This window comes from Ursus arctos, unplaced genomic scaffold (genome assembly GCF_023065955.2).
Source record: "Ursus arctos isolate Adak ecotype North America unplaced genomic scaffold, UrsArc2.0 scaffold_1, whole genome shotgun sequence".
Classification (NCBI taxonomy): Eukaryota; Metazoa; Chordata; class Mammalia; order Carnivora; family Ursidae; genus Ursus; species Ursus arctos.
This window is the reverse complement of record NW_026622763.1, coordinates 7524800-7542236: the sequence shown is the minus strand read 5'-3', so window position 1 is coordinate 7542236 and position 17437 is coordinate 7524800. Positions and strand designations below refer to the sequence as shown.

Genomic DNA, 17437 nt, shown 5'->3' with positions numbered 1-17437 from the left:
CCACTGTATGAGTCAGGAGCTGTGGCTTCTCCATCTGATATGGTTACTAGATAGTTGGATAAACTTCATGATTAACTTATTTTTTCTGGTACTGTGCCTGGGAAACATTCTTTAGAACATCTAAAATACCTTTCAGGGGCACTTGGGTGGCTCAGTCGGTTAAGTGTCTGCCTTCAGCTCAGGTCATGATCTCAGGGTCCTGGGATGAGGCCCCGCGTCAGGCTCGCTGCTCAGCGGGGAGTATGCCTCTCCCTCTCCCTCTGCCTGCCACTCTACTTACTTGTACTTGTGCTTGCTCTTTCTCCCTCTGTGTCAAATAAATAAAATCTTTAAAAATTGTCTAAAATACCTTTCAACACAAACATTTCATTAAGGAGAATTATTTAAAAACACTCTATCACTGTATTAGTTTACAAGGACTTCCATAACAAACTACCACAGGCTAGCTTGGATCAAACAATAGAAATTTATATTCTCACAGTTCTGGAGAGTAGAAGTCTGAGATCAAGGTGTCAGGAGGTTTGGTTTCTCCTGAGGCCTCTCTCCTTGGCTTGCACGTGGACACCTTCTGCCCAGGGCCTTAACTGGCCTCTCCTCTGTGTCTCCATACAGCTGATTCTTCTCTGTGCCCAATTTTCCTCTTCTGGTGTCTACCAGTTAGATTGGATTAGAGGTCACCCTAATGACCTCATTTTAACTTAATCCCTTCTTTAAAGGTCTCATCTCCAAATACTATCCCATTCTGAAGTACTGGGGGTTAGAGTTTCAACATATGGATTCTGGGGAAACACAATTCAACAATCACTTAAAATTTTATTATCTGAAGACCATAGGAAGTGCTTGTATTAGTTCTCTATAGCCTCCCTTGCCTCCTCAACAAAACAGTAACATAGAGACAAGAGGCCCCAGGAAGCAGTTAGAGACTTCAGACTATTCCACCCTTCAAGGAAGCCATTCTTACTCTGTGGCTTCTATCCTAAGAGTCCCAGTAGGCTTCTGGAACCTGAGGAATCATATCTACATGCAAAGCTTCAGAGGAGGGAGAAAAACAGAGCCAAAAGGAGTATCCCTGTCAGCTAAGTCAGCGCTTTTTAAGGCTTCCAGGAAGTCCCAACCAATGCTTCTGCGCTGCCATGCCTTGTAGACCAGACTAAGTCACCTGAGCATACAGATCTGCAGCGGGAGTGAGGACATGTAGCCACCCACTTGAACATAGTGTTGCCTCAAACAAATTGGAGTTCCACTACGAGAAAAGCAAGGAGAATGGATTTTGAGTAGGTCACTGGGGATGTCTGCCTAAGTCTCTTTGAACAATAAAGGTCAGTATATGAGAATTCTCATGTAAAAAGTGTTACAGTTTTTACTTTGGTGTCAAGGTCTACCATCACCATTATAAGGACACTGTGGACTTGTGCCATCCAATGTGGTAGCCATTGGCCATGTGTGGCTATTGAGCATTTGAAATGTGTTTAGATCAAACTGAGATGTGCTGGAAAAATTAAAAAAAAACTCAGTAATTTTAATATTGACTATATGTTTAAATAATATTTGCATGTATTGAGGTAAATAACCCAATATTCAAATTAAAATTAATTAAGTTAATCTCTTTCATTTTACTTCTTTCTTTTTAATATAGCTACAGAAAATTTTATTTATTTTTTTATTTATTTTTAGAGATCTTATTTATTTATTTGACAGAGAGAGAGCAGAGCAAGACAGAGAAGGATAGCGGAGAGGGGGCAGAGGGGGGCAGAGGGAAAGGGAGAAGCAGGCTCCCCACTGAGCAGGGATCCCAGGACCCTGGGATCATGACCTCTGCCACAGGCAGACCCTTAACCAACTGAGCCACCCAGGTGTCCTGCTACAGAAAATTTTAAATTACATATGTGGCTCACATTATATTTCTCTTAGTGTTGATCTAGCATATTCACCACCCCAAATATAACAGTTTTAGCTTCTATTTTTTAAAGTTATTTTTATTAGGAAAACTTCTAAAATGTTTATTTAGAGATAATTGTAATAATCAGAGTGAGATATGTTTCTTCTCATTTCTAAATCATTATTGATAAAATTGAGAAGCTGACTTTTATAATATATTCATTTTTGAGCTGTAAATTTGCTTAATTTTCCAGGCCAGTTAAGGGTACTTGCCCTGCCCATACACTTGATACTTTTCAGTCTCTTCCCAGGACACCAAGAAGCCCATAGTATGTTTTCAGAGCTAAGAACATTTGTTCCTCACTGAAGTGAATTTAGTCTTAAAAGGCATCACGTACATGCTTGTAGAGTGGAAAGTTGCTTTGTTTGCGGGCCAAACGACTTGTACAAGAGAGTTTACTCAAAAGGAAATGTTCACACATGTTCACACACACACACACACACACACACACACACGCTCACACATGACACCTTCTTTCGACTTTACTACCATAATGACTTGTCACCTTTGCCTACTTTGGTGGAGTAAACACATAACTCAAGATTGCAATGAAAGAACAAACAATTCTAAAATTATTCAGGTGTGGGAACCATTTGAAAACTAGTAGTCATTGGGTTTCATATCCCTCTGCTTCTATCCCTACTTGGATTAACTGCTATTATTTATTTCTCTCAATAATCCACACTAATGTCCTTGATAGCAGTTACTAATTCTCAATATTGTTGTCATGAAAACTTTCAAATGATACTTGGAAAACGATTTATTTATTTATTTATTTATTTATTTAAGATTTTATTTATTAAAGATTTTATTTATTTATTTGATGGAGAGAGAGACAGCCAGCGAGAGAGGGAACACAGGCAGGGGGAGTGGGAGAGGAAGAAGCAGGCTCCCAGTGGAGGAGCCTGATGTGGGGCTCGATCCCAGAACGCCGGGATTACCCCCTGAGCTGAAGGCAGACGCTTATTGACTGAGCCACCCAGGTGCCCCATGGAAAACAATTTAATTTAAACTTCCATTTTAAAAGTTTTAATTTTTCATTTTAAATAAATGTTAAATGAAGAAAAAAATAATTATGTAAATAAAAATCCCCGTAATTCCAGAAGCCAATTAGAGCCACTATTTAGCAAAGTGGTCTCTGTTCTATACCTACATATTTATATATAGGTTTATTTTATCTGATTTGTACATGCAATTTGTATTCTGTTCATTTCATTTGATAGTATATTAAAAGCAATTTTCATGCTTACCATAAAAATTGTTATTAGTGGTGGCAAATAGTATGTCAGATGAATATACCATAATTTATATAACGATTCTTCTAATTTTAAAGCCAGGTTTGTATTATTATAAATAATAGTTGTTTAGTGTGTAAATCTCGGTTTAATTTTTAATTGCAGGTTATTTCCTGAAAATAGGTTTCTAGAAGTGAAAGTAAAGTGTCAAAAAGGATTATTAATATTCTTAAGCTTCTTGATTCATATTTCCAAATAGCTTTACACAATACTTGGAAATAAAAATTAAAGAGTGTTCAGCATAGTTACACCTTTATCTCCTGCCTAAAACTGAGAGGTTATCAGTTTAATCTTGGGTGTGTTTGTCATTCCCTTTTACTCCCCAGCTACCAAGGATGTCCTCTGGGATTTGTTTCTAGGTCAAAGACACAACTATTTGCAAAAACTGAAACTCAGGTGGGGGTGTTCATTTTTGATGCACGGGAATAAGCATGAAATATGGGGCCAGAAATGGGCACACAGGCATGGAACGAACTCTGAATCCATAGCCAAGGAACTGAAATTGCGAGCTTGCGGACTGGGCAAAATAGAAGAAAGTCAAGAGAAAGTGTTTGAGGCCAAAGGCAGCATGTGGCTCTCAGTGGGTCCCTGTTTACTGATATGTACATGTAGCCACCTCATGGAAAGCTGGAGAAGTGGGCTATGTGGGGAACCACCTGCCAGTGTACCCATGCTCTTCAGCCATTAGTGGGACATTCCCTTCATTATTGAAGATGCTTCCCCTAGGTATCCCTCAAATGAAACTGAAGGGTCATGATCTCTATCCTCAAAGGCCTTCTTTGGCAGAAACAATAAATACGTTACCTGTATAGACTGATGCCAGGCATCTAGTTTCCCTTAACTTCCAAAACTACACCATTACTTTCTTTCCAGTGGTTGTCCTCCTCTGACTTCTCACCCTCGACCCCAATCCTGTTCCCACTCCCACTTCTTCCTACTTATCATCCAAATCAAAAGGTACTTCAGGAAGCCCTGTTAAATGCTGTCCCATCAACATAGACTTCTCCCTCCTGGCACCTAATCATAGTTGTGATGACACATTTTGTGTCCTTCATCCTGTGCAGTGCAAGCTCCAGGTGCGCAAACTCTACCTATCTCCCGGGCTGTGTCCTTGCCACTAGAACTGAGCCCAGTCTATATGAACTGCTTAATAAATATCTGTTTAAATACATAAATAAAAAAATGAAGGAGACTATCTTTGTCTAAACATTAAAAAATACCTTAATTTGGCTCCCTGTTCCTCCTAAGTTTGTGAATCAGAAAAATAGCTTTAGCTTACAAGGCAGCCTTTCCTCTACATTTGCCAATAGCGTGCCAGTCAGTCCTGGGAGTTTTCAGACAAATCAAATTAGAAATGGTTGTACTCATTTGGAAAATCAAGAACTGACTTTGAAATCTTTCCCCACAAATTAGATTGAATCAAGATCATTTTCCCCCAGCTTATAAATGCTTGATTGGCTTTGTTTGATGCCTCCTGATTGAAACTCAGCCTTGCACTGCTAGCTTTATTTTTTACTCACCAGGGTGTTGTGATGTCTGGATGATGATTAAAAACAAAACAAACACCCACAATGAAAATGCTTTGTAAATAACAGCTCAGCACAGCAATATAACCCTTAGAAGTGCACATTTAGGAAACTCTAAAACCAGTCAAGGTAAGCAGAACCTCAAGATGGGTCTGCTATATTCCCTTGAGGTCTTAGAAATTGGTTTTCTGGTACAGCAAGATAGCCGTTTCTGACATATCATCTCTACTCAGGACTCAAGGAAGGGATATACTGGGACTTGGTTGTGACAATATTTGAGGAGTCCCAGTGGAAGTAGAGTGGCCAGCAAGACTCCATCTCTCCTAGCCACTCACATAGCCCCTTTATCTAGCCACTGCCTTGTTCCCCAGACTAGATTCAGACTCATACTAACTTTGGTCAAGTTCTTTTCCCAGACTACCTCAATCAATGGCCTCATTTCAACAAATAAATACTGGTCTACTCTTTGAATTCTATTTTGTTTTCCCCCTCTCTTTTCTTGCAGGGGTGGACAGAGGTGCTCTCAAATGAGTGACAACTAGGTGTCCCCAGGGCCAGAGGCTTTGGGTCCCAGATATGGTAGATGGATTTCTGGATCATGCCAACCTTCCAGCTAAAGCCAATCCCCACAGCCACCCCATCACTACATTAGAGCCTCAGTGAAGGTGTGGGCTTGCCCCTTTTTGGGAGAGTGAACTGTGAATGCACATTTACCCTGGGGCACCTCTCTCCCCCATCCTTAGGGAACCAATCCAATTGTCTGCCAATGTTCAAGACCACAACATTCCAACTGCATCAGTTGCACTGCATGTCCTGCTGTGCCAGTGGATGGCTAGTAGGTCCCAGACCAGGACCTGGCAACTGTCTTACCTCTGTCCTCCTCTCCCCAGTTGACTCTAAGCCAGGCTAAGGTCTTATTGTCAGGTAGTGAGCAGCATTTGGTGGGTGAAATGAAGTCCTAGAAAAGAGGCAAGAAGTAGTGGCAAGCCGCCTGATTGAGAATGAGTTAGAGGACATTGACCTTGCAGGCTCCTCACATGCCTTTTATCTATGACTTCTTTATGACTATCATTTAAAGCAGAGGATAACTTTCTGGTGCCTTCCACAAAATAGTTAAATGGCTTGAATCACTATTACAGGCAGGAATAGATATCTTTTTTTTTTTAATATTTTATTTATTCATTTGACAGAGAGAGAGACAGCCAGCGAGAGAGGGAACACAAGCAGGGGGGTGGGAGAGGAAGAAGCAGGCTCCCAGCGGAAGAGCCCGACATGGGGCTCGATCCCAGAACTCCAGGATCATGCCCTGAGCCAAAGGCAGACGCTTAACAACGGAGTCACCCAGGCGCCCCAGGAATAGATATCTTTGAGTAGTGAAATGTGTCGGGAAGGAATGCACTTGCCAAACCAAGATAACTAGAAGAAGGTGGTGCCTATCGTAACTGATCAAAGTTTGACTGGAGGAAATTGCCCACAAGTGACAAATGCCATGAACAGTTCATCACTGATGGCCCCTTTATCCATAACCTGTAGTCTGTGCAGTCAACACAAGCAAAGAACAATCTTGAAATAAAGTGGTTCCCTTATCAGAGGATTAAGGCAAAGGTAACACCTTGGTAGAAATCCAGGCACAGTTAACTTTGGCTGCTATGGTCTAAAAGGTCTCATGTACATCTGTGGCCTCAACCAAAATAAGCAAAGGATTATGTTCAACCCTACATCTGTGAAGTAGGACAGATTAAGCCATTCGTGAGTGTCTTTCTTCTCAGTTTTGTTAGCTTCTTGTTCTAGTTTGGCAAATTATGACATTTTTGCCTTATGCTGTCTGAGGCCTGGCTAACCTATCCAGTGACCAATGAAAAAAATGATTTACATATTTAGCAACGTTTGACATTAACTCACCGTTCAATGCATTTGGGGCTGTTCCCTCTATTACTTGCGTTTAGACCATGATGGTGTTTCTTCCACTGTGTTCATAAGCAGAACAGCATCTTCTGAAGTTTGTTCCTCTGTATGAAAAATAAGTCTTGTTTGTGACAGCTCATCTGTTTCATTCTGTGGTCACATGACAAAGACTTAAATGTGCAGGCTTCTCTCTGTCAGATACTCCTCACTCACAAGTCATCAGGATACCATGGTATTACTACAAAATCTCCTTTTTGATGAGCCCCTCCACCAGGGAAGAAAACTTTTAGTTGGATGGATTTTGTTTGGAATACAGTCAGCATTTGACAAACTTCTGATTTGGTGGCAGAATGACTTGGATTTATTTGGAAGGAGGCTGCTGCTCAGAACCTATGTTTTCTCTCATTGTTTCCTTCTGATTTTCATTGCATGGTCCTTGGACAGCACCAAGCTAAGCAAGTTACATAGAATTTCACCTATTTTATCATCTCCAGGAAACGGTTAAACACTGTAAACCCTGGTGCACTTCAATGTTAACCTAGCATTCTCTTTGTAAAGGGTTTACGGCTGCTTTTTTTGGAGAGGGGGTAGAGAGAAGAATAGTCAGTCAATTGGTTGTTATTCCCTGCTAATCATGTTTATAAAAATTGGGCCTCTTTTTTAAAATATAAAAGAATATCATTTTCTGTTTACTATATTTTAAATATATATCATCATATACGGAGACTCTTGCTTTGTTCCCTGAAGTTCGAAAAGAATTGGTAGGAGAAAGGCCTAAGTGTCCTTCTTTATGCCCTGAATCATTATAAAGAAAAGTATTTGAAAATGTAAATACTTGGTTACATGTCTCATACCAACAATAGGAATGGTTCAGATGATGCCTATGCCCCACTCTAAAGAGAAGACAGATGATAAGGATGTGGGTGTTTAGTTTCAGATACTGTAGAAATGTGGAAGCAGTGGGAACCTTAGAACTGTCTAGTCCAATGGTTTCAGGTTACAAAACAGGAAACTAAGACTCTAGAAGTGACTTGCCTCAGATCACCCAAAAATTGGCAGACCTGGGAAAGCAGAAAAACAACAATCACAATCAATGCTGGGCATGTTGCATGTGTTCTCATTTGATCCCAAGTCAACTCTCTACCTTTATCCTCCAAATTATAGTAGCCAAAAATAAGGATCAGATAGAATATATGGGTTTTCCACTAAATATTTATGATAAGAATCCATTTCTGCCTAAGTTGAACAATTTTACTTCCTTCTCCGAATTCGAAGCAAATGCTCTGTACACAAATACAAATAAATGCATTATTGTGTAAAAGCTATGCAAGTATTCAAGAGTAGCTAATTATGACAAGGCAGTATAAGAGATATGATAAATGTATGGTCATACATGTGTAGATATGCGGATAAACAGTATGCTAACACAGACCAGTGACACATGGTGGAGAAGGCAGCTACCTTGTGGCTGGAAGGATCTGAAACAGGCTTGGGCATGTGGCCCATGGGGGAGGAAGTGGGAAGGTGGGTGCAGATGCTTGAAGAAGCCACTCACTCCTGGTAGAGGGAGAAAGGCAGGAAGTGTGTTTAGGGTGCAGGTTGCCATAGTAACTATACAACTTGATCGGATGAGTGAGCTTAAGGACTTCTGTTTGCTGTCAGTGTGTCTTCGCACTCTAATGGGGTGGATGCCAGCCATGGCAGGTGGCAGTCAGTCAGTGGTCAAGCGCCATCTCTGCTCTTTCCTACCTGAAGTCCCTTGTTCAAGCAGAGGAGAATGGGAGCTATGCTTGATCTTCCTGTCCCTTTACCCTGCACAGCACCTCCTATCAATTTTACCTGCAAAATATTTGTTTGCTTTTCTCCCTCTCCCTCTTTGCCATTCTAGATAGAGCCCTCCATAATCCCTTAACTGCTCTGGTCTACTAACTACAACAGCTGCCTGAGGTGTGGCCCTTGGCCACTCATCTCCTCACACAATACACTCCACTTCCTGAGGAGAGCCCCCTGAGGGATGCATCTGAAGCACTTGAGCGTGTATCCTAACTTCTACATCAATCCCCCCTTCCCCCATTCTCATTCTCTTTTTGTCCATAGCATCAAGTTCTAGTGCCTCAACGTAGTCTAAAGGCTTACATGATTGCCTTTCTTTCTGTCCTTTTGACTTAATATTGCCTGTGGACATCCTGGCTTTTGAACTGTAGTCAGCAGACCTTCTGCTGAGTCCCTGGCTATGCCTGCCACACACCTTCCTGTCTCTGGCCTTAGCAAGTGCTTTCCCTCTGTGCTCAGATGGCATACTTCTTACTTTCCATGTAGCCACTCCTGTACCTCTGTAAAATCTCAATGCTAGTGTCACCTCTCTAAGGAAGCCTTTTGTAACTGTCCAGATTAGGACAGGCTTCCTTTGTCTAGGACCATGTACTACTCCATAGCTATTAATGAGGTAGGGGCTTTTCTCTGCCCTCTGGAGGGAGGGCTCCCTGAGGAGAATGAATCAATGAAAAGGATTTGTTTCCTTCTCTGATACAAACTTGGTTCTTGGGTTTCAAGTCCTGACCACCCGTAGGAGGCCATCAAGCTTCTCATGACAGAGGACATTATCAGCTTTTGTTGTTTATGGTCCAGAACAGCATTTTTACACAGATATGGACAATCTCTCTAAGATGGTCTATGAAAAGATCTTTAGGGTTTCAAAGCTCTGTGCTCCATCTGGAGAGATCATTTTTTTGTCTGAGAAAGGTGGGATGGGAAGTTCTGTGTCTTAAGTGTTATAAAGAAAAGGCCATGGTGGATCCTTGAGAAGGAACATGGATATTGTTTGGGGTTCTCTAATGCACAGATGGCTGCTCTATCTTGGGGTCAGCAGTTTGGGGTACCTCGCCTTTTGGAGAATGGGCACGTATGCACATGAAAAGCATACATGAAAGCACAGGGCACTAAGAACTGCCATCCTGGAATCAAATGGAGATCCCCACTCAGGTGTTCCAGATACCTGTGCCAGTTATTGCCTTGGGGAGGCCTTATCCCAGTCTTGACTGGCAGCCTCAGTCACGTAGTAGAAGGTCACTATCCAACCAGGACATGGTGGAGTTGCAGGAGAAATACATCAGGTACCAAGGATTTAGCTTCTTCAATGTAGAGTAACCAATTTTTGTACAGTAAAAGACCCTTCAGGTCTTGTAATTTATGGAGGGGAGAAAGGGACCCATGGCAGTGATACTGACTTTTTTTTTTTTTTTTTAAATCTCATCTGTAGGGCCAAGGTTCTGTTGATTTATGTTGAAGATTTGGCCATGGTGCACTCCTGTGTCATGGCACACTTTGTACCTATTACAGTCAAAATGTACATTTAAGGACTAATGCAACAGATTTCAATCACATTTATAACTTATGTGTAACTCCTGTGCTTAGCACATTGTTTTATAATGCTCGTGAAATCTTGAATAAATGTTGAAGTATTTAATGAATCAAAAGTGCAATAGAATAGGGAGTCTGAGAAATGGAGCTTCCTTCTTGGCAGGCAGGGAGTGGGGTGGGGGAGATGGAATGAAAGTTGAATTAATAGATTGAAGGGGTATATAGGGTAGAATATAGTCTGTAGACTTTTTACCACTTTTTGTTTTGACAGTGTCCAAAAGTAAATTGTCTTGTTGCCTGCTGTTTCTAAATCATGGTGGGGACTCCCTCAAATGCTGCCTTGAGAAGGATTCTGAAGTCATAAATGGTATTATTGAGAAAGATTAAATAATCCGTGCTGATTTAAAAAGTAGCACTTTTGCATTTAGCTAATTTTTTTTTTCCTTTCTGTCTACTGGGGAGATGGGGGTGGGGGTGGATATCAATGTTTCTCAACACTGTGACATTTCTGCCAACAGCAAGTGTAGCTGAGATGGGATTAGAAGCAGAAATGGCAGCACAGCAGCTGTGTGATGGGGAGCTGAGCTGGAAGCATTCACTTGCCAGGAGAGCTGGGTCAGATTTGGTGTGGAAAGCATTTCCCATCTACTCCTATATCTTCTCTCCTAGTCGTTTGTCCTTGGACTTGCCATCAGAGAACATAGCAGGGGTGTGTTTGAGCAACAGAGAAGTTTGGAAAGCTCAGGCTGCTGCTCCAGGGAAGGACAGCCGAGGACAGTATGAAGGGATGAGGCAAATGGACTGGAGGAGCATGATCTTCAGTGAACCAGGGACACCGCAATGCATTTTAACATTGTCCTGCTCTCCAATGAGGAAAAGTGTTGATCACCACACATGGCTTTACCTTAACCAGAGAGAATCCCTGAGGCATTGATCTGAATTTCTTGCTACCAGAATCCAGTCAGGACACTTGAATGTCCTTCAAGGGATGCTGAGTCCCCTTGTCTATATCACAAGTACCTGAGGTCCATTAGACATTCAGTGGATGGAGCAAGTCTGAGAAAGGGGTCTCCCAGATCTGTCATATATGAGTGAACTGCTCAGATAAGGGGAGAATCTCAGTTTCTGTAGACCCCCACCTCCCATGGCTATCGATCCAGAGAACATCTAGAGAACACTGGGTTGAGCTAAACATTGGATTTGAAATCGGCGAGGGAATGGAACATTTTTATGACCTCCTACTCTTTGCCTGCAACCTCATCACTGCCTCCCAACCATTCCCCCTTCTGCACACCCTCAAAATTGGGGTACGACTTAGCTCTGGCAAATTTGTTACCAGAGGAGGTGATACTGACCTGAGGAAGAGAAAAAGAGGAAGAATGGTTATGCTATCTCTGGACTTTGCTGTAGGAGCATTTGTGATTTTAATTCTTCCAAAATACAGCTCTGCTTCAATCAATCTGCCATCAGTGGGGATATTCTAATTCTTGAAAAGAAGCCCACCAGATTTTTATTTAAGATTTTATTTATTTGAGGGAGAGAGAGAGAGAGAGAGCAAACACAAGCGGGGGGAGGGGCAGCGGGAGAGGGAGAAGCAGACTTCCCGTTGAGCAGGGAGCCAGATGACGTGGGACTTCATCCCAGAACCCTGAGATCATGACCTGAGCAGAAGTCAGACACTTAACCAACTGAGCCACCCAGGTGCCCCAGAAATTTTTTTAAATGCAAATTAGAACAACAATGGATATGATAACCAAATGGGTAGAATTTTTAGAATGGTGTTACCCAGTGCAGAAGAGGGATGTTTCAGAGATGGTGGCTAAATGGCTATAAGGAAAGTCTTCCATGTCTGACAAACAGAGGTTTGTATCCCATTGTCACTGCTAAGGAGGCACATGACTTTTGTTAATCCGCTAAGCTTCCTTAACTTAGTTTGTGAACTATTTAAATGGATCCAGTGTTACTGTGCAGAATACATGAGGTATGTTTGTGAGCACTTAGCCTACTGCCTAAGGCGCGGTGGGGCAGTATGAACTGTAGGCAACTTCTTAATGGATATCAAGGGCCTTGCCCTTTGACACATTAATTAACTTCTGGGGATCTAACCCAAGACGAGGAAACATCTAAACAACTACAACAAATGATTAATGCAAGCATACACTGATAGCAGCATGGTTGGTGAGTGAACCATCAGAAATGTGCTATTGGTTTAAGTTTGTTTGGAGATTGCTGTTTGTTTTCAGAAATGCGGGACTATCATTAACAGACAATGTGGGGACCTAGGGATGTTTTTCCAGACTATGAGGATTTTGGAGTTGAACGATCAACCTGCTCCAGTACTGGGAGCTGTAGTAGGTATATAACCTCCCTATTTGGACACCTTAGTGGAAAATTTGAATTCAGGCAGCCAGTCAAGCTAAGGTGATCCCCCCTGGAAAACTTGGACCAGTTTCCCTCACTTAATGCAAAGAATAATATTCTTCCTCATCTTCCTGATTCTAGCTGATGCACCCTTAATATTCCCCACCTCTAGGCTTCCGCATGCTACTGAAAATCCTCTTCATAGCTTAAAATCCGACCAATGTCACTTTATTGTTTCTAAGTTTGGATGATAACTTTAGCAAACATAAAGGGACTTTTAAACTCTGCCTCTACTCATCTTTATGGTCTCACTGCCTTCATGGCCCCTGGCCTTCCCTGCCTCACTTAATGCTCAGAAATGACAAGTTCCCTGTAATTTCCAGGAATGCCATTTTGCTAATTTCTCCAAATTTTTGCACGCAACGTGCCACTTGCTGAAAAGGCTAGCCAGCACACTCACTTCTCTCCTTCCCACGTCCTTCCAGGAAAGCATCACCTCCCTTGTGAAACCTTTACCTGTTTAGTTATTTCTTCTACTAGGCTCCCCTGGGAGCTTGTGTCTCTCTCTCTCTCTCTCTTGTAGCACCTTCCATGTCATAACAAAGTTTTTTCATGTGTATCTCTCTCTCTTTTTTTTTAAAGATTTTATTTATTTGACAGAGAGAGACAGCCAGCGAGAGAGGGAACACAAGCAGGGGGAGTGGGAGAGGAAGAAGCAGGCTCCCAGCAGAGGAGCCTGATGTGGGGCTCAATCCCAGAACGCCGGGATCACGCCCTGAGCCGAAGGCAGACGCTTAACAACTGAGCCACCCAGGCACCCCTCATGTGTATCTCTTTAAACTTTATCCCCTGCTTGGCCCATAGTTGGTTTGCTGTACATATTTATTCACTGATAAATGTACTTGTTTTCATAACTGGTTCCTTAGAAAATGTTGATGTTTCCCATCCCACCCCCTACCCCAACTGGGGTCTTCGATGGCCTTCTCCAAGATAAGAGTTTGATCTGTAAAACAGGAATGGAAACAATCTCGTGGGCATATTCTGAACAAAACTGACATTTTTTTTCCTTTAAGATCTTGCAGCTGAATGTAGAATGATCCTGAAATTAAGGTCAGCTCCAGGTGGTTGTTTATATCAGCTGTCAGATTGCAGAATAAAAAATGGCTTTTATATGTTTGATTTTTATTGTTTTCCAGGGCAATGTCACTTTTTCCTGCTCCGAACCACAAATCGTTCCCATCACATTTGTCAACTCCAGCAGCAGTTATTTGCTGCTGCCCGGCACCCCCCAAATTGATGGGCTCTCAGTGAGTTTCCAGTTTCGAACATGGAACAAGGATGGTCTGCTTCTGTCCACAGAGCTGTCTGAGGGCTCGGGAACCCTGCTGCTGAGCCTGGAGGGTGGAACCGTGAGACTCGTGATTCAGAAAATGACTGAACGCACTGCTGAAATCCTCACAGGTACCGTCTTCTGACAATTGCTAGGTTGGTTTCTTGTTCAGCCAAGTCAGCACATGTTTGAGATTCTGACTAAAATGTGCAGAATCCAGCTCTAAGGGATGTGGGATGACCCAGTATACACTAATTTACTCTAAGTTTGAAGATGCAAACTTTAAAAAAAACAACATATATATATATATATATTGGCGGGGGAGTAGACAGAAGGGGCAGAGGGAGAAGTAGACTCCTTGCTGAGCAGGGACCCTGACTCAATGTGAGGCTGGATCCCAGCACTCTGAGATCAGGACCTGAGCGGAACGAAGACACTTAACTGAATGAGCCACACAGGTGCCCCAAGGCAACATTTTTTCAAAAAACAAAATGAAATCAACAACAACAACAACAACAAAAAACTACCACTGAATTCAGGCATATCTATTAAACTTTGACAAGTCTCGTAATTTCCTTATTCCTCAGCAAACTTGTTTGAAAAGTGAGAATAAGAATTCCTGCCTATATATAGCATAATGTAGACCATTTTCTGAGCTCTTTGTTGGGTCTCAACAGACACATCATATATTACATGGAGTCTTCATCATGCTCGTTCAAGGAAGGTATTTTATAGGTACTTTATAGATGAGGAAGTGAAGAGTCATGGAAGCTAAGTAACTTCCAAAATCCCACATTAATAAGGGATGGAACCACAATTTCATCCTGAATTTGTCTGGCTTTGAAGTCTGTAGTTTCCCTGTATATCAAACACACTACCATGGACCCTTTGCAACCACCAGATTTTATTTCAAGGGAAAATTAGTGAGTTTAAAAAATACTTTTTAGGGGCACCTGGGTAGCTCAGTCAGTTAAGTGTCTGCCTTTGGCTCAGGTCCTGATCTCAGGGTCCTGGGTTCCAGCCCCTCCCTGGGAGTCTGCTTCTCCCTCTCCCTCTGCCCTTCCCCCACCTTGAGCTCTCTGGCTCTCTCTCTGTCTCAAGTAAATAAATAAAAATATTTAAATTAAAAAATATTTTAAAGTATACTTTAGTATATGGCCTCTAGGTATGGCAAAACTTTTTAAATTGGTCCTTGAATAGCTAATTTTGGAAAGACTTCTATGGCAATGTACAGATTTTAATATGTAGCAATACTACAGAACAGATTTATGAAGAAGTCATGTTTTTCAAAACTCTGATTCTTCCATGTGATATTTTTGTAACACGAGTCGGTAGAACTTTCTCCCTCCCTCTCTATTTGTTATTTTACTAGTGTCTCCTGTCCTTCAAGAAGCAGTACTTAGTCAACAAGAACTTACTGAGGTTGGACCATGTGCCAGGCATTATATTAGGGGGTGAGGCATGTTCCTAAGTCAACAAATCATTTGAAAAGCCTCCCTGGTTCCACAGTCTGAATCAAATACCACTCCTCTGGGCATCCTGGGCCAATATCCATCCTGGATTACATCACATTTTTTCTTAAATGTCTTCCTTCTCCCACTGTACTGCGAGTTTTGTTACCCAAATAAACTAGAGAAACTTGATTTTAATAGTAAAGAGCATGACTTAATACCCAAGATCAGGCCAGACTGTGGGAGAACCTCATATGCCACTTAGTGGAGAAAAAGTCCATTGAATCCCTGGAATAGTAGGAGAGCCTGGGTCTGGAACTTAGGTTCAAAAGATACTGCTTTTCCTTACTATTCTATGGCCCTGAATAAACTTCTTAACTTTGTCTCATATGTAAATGAAACTGTATTAGTTATCTATGGTTGTGTAAAAAACTATAGCAAAATATAGTGGTTGAAAATGTTTATTGTGTCCTAGTTCATAAGTCAGGAATCCAGGGGCACCTTGGCTGGGTATTTCTTGCTTCAATTAAGTTGTTGGTGGGGGCTGCCGTCATCTCAAAGTTCAACTCTGGGTAAATCTGCTTCCAAGCTAACCCATATGGCTGTTGGCAGGCCTCAGAAGATCCACTTCCAAGCTTATCCCATGGTCTCTCCAGAAGGCTGCCGCAAGAAATGATAGTACTTTTATCCCAAAATCAAGAAAGAGAAAGAGCACTCAAGACAAAAGCCATAGTCTTTTTATAACCTAACACCAGGAGTGGCATTCCATTCCTTTTACCATGCTTTGTTCAGTAGTAGAAACAAGGAAATAAGTCTAGGACTTCCTCAAGCCAAGGGTATTATACAAAGCTGTGGATATTAGGAGTCATGGATCATCAAGGACCATCTCAGAGTTTACCTAAAACGTGAGATGGAAAAAAAAAAAGTTCTTACATCAGGAGACTGCCATGATGGTGATTAAACGAGGAATGTACCTAAAATCTTAAGCACCGTATTGAGAAGCTAGTCAGCAAATTCCCTTCCTTTCCATACTGACTCAAAACCTATAGCTAGAAGGGGCCTCCCTCCACAGAGTCATAAAAGCTGAGTCAATTTGTGCAGGCATAGGACTTTTATAAAATTTATAAAATTCCCAGTAATAGAGGTAAGTTAATCACTTAGAAACATAATATTTTTCACGTTCAGAGTTATAAAAGTTAGACCTCAGTCCTCCCTATTTGAAGAAGAAAAATGTGAGCTGGCACTAGGCTGTTTCTCTCTCTAATCGGCAAGATGTTTGAGTACAGAGACTTGTAGGCCTCAGGTCAATAATGCAGTTTTAATATAGGATAGGCCCTGGCGGCACTTTGCTCTAAAGCGTCCAGGTGCTGCCTGTATTATTAAGCACATGTCAGTCCATTAAAACACGTTTATAACTGAGAGAGGCTGGTAAAAGCTGCCACGTTGCCCAGCTGCAGAAGGGGAAAAAATCATCTGTAATTTCAGACCTGTCTCTCAAAAAATGAAACAAGTAAAAGGAAGTTTTAAAAATGTGCTGAGTTCCTGAAGTCTGTCTGAGAAAACTCTTGCTTTATTCTTTCCCCAGGAAGAATTTTTGAATTTTGGAAAATTTGAACTTCTCTCATTTTTTCTTTGAAATGGAGCTATGCTTTGTGTCTGCTGGATTTTTTCTGCCTGGGGAAGGTGGGGGAGAGAAGCTAAACAAACAACAAACAAAAAGTCAAACAAAAAGTTTTCTTGTTCTTTACATTTCTGAGGAAACTTGTTTTCAAAGTACTTGAGATCATAGTGGCTTTCTAAGGGATGATAGCCCCGTGTGAGAAAGCAGGAGGTAATGGCCATGGTGCCGATGATGCTTGAGGCCCAGTGGGGCTACCCTCAACACATAGTACATTATGGAAAACAGATAGTAGCACACCACATTTTGTTAGTGGGACAGGGAATCCAGATATTTAAAGATTAATTGGACACTAGTTCAGGCGTTTCTAACATCTTGGGTCGAAAAGAGAAAGTAACCCTCATGGAAATGGAGGTGCAGAGATGCCTGGCACATTCACCCCTATTTCCAGAGCTTTGTACAGTGTGCATAACTTTTTGCTTTGGAGGTCAGGGATAGAAGTGCAATCTAAATGATTCCTTAAAGTAGAAAGCATCTGAATTTAGTTCTTCTAGAAGATGAAGTTTCCAGAAGATGAAAGACAGCAGTGTAACTCTTCTCTTATATTTTCCTTTACTTTTTGTTTTTGTCACCTCCTTTCTTGAAAGCCTTA

At 41.6% G+C, this 17437-nt stretch overlaps 1 protein-coding gene across 1 annotated transcript in view; it reads left to right on the top strand.

Annotated features, from left to right (window-relative positions):
• Positions 1-17437, top strand: part of CNTNAP5 (contactin associated protein family member 5) — a 780199-nt gene that overhangs the window by 394000 nt on the left and 368762 nt on the right. Inside the window, exon 8 of the mRNA XM_044388305.3 lies at positions 13583-13847. Coding sequence (XP_044244240.1) covers positions 13583-13847 — 265 coding nt within the window. The remainder of the gene's footprint in view (positions 1-13582; positions 13848-17437) is intronic.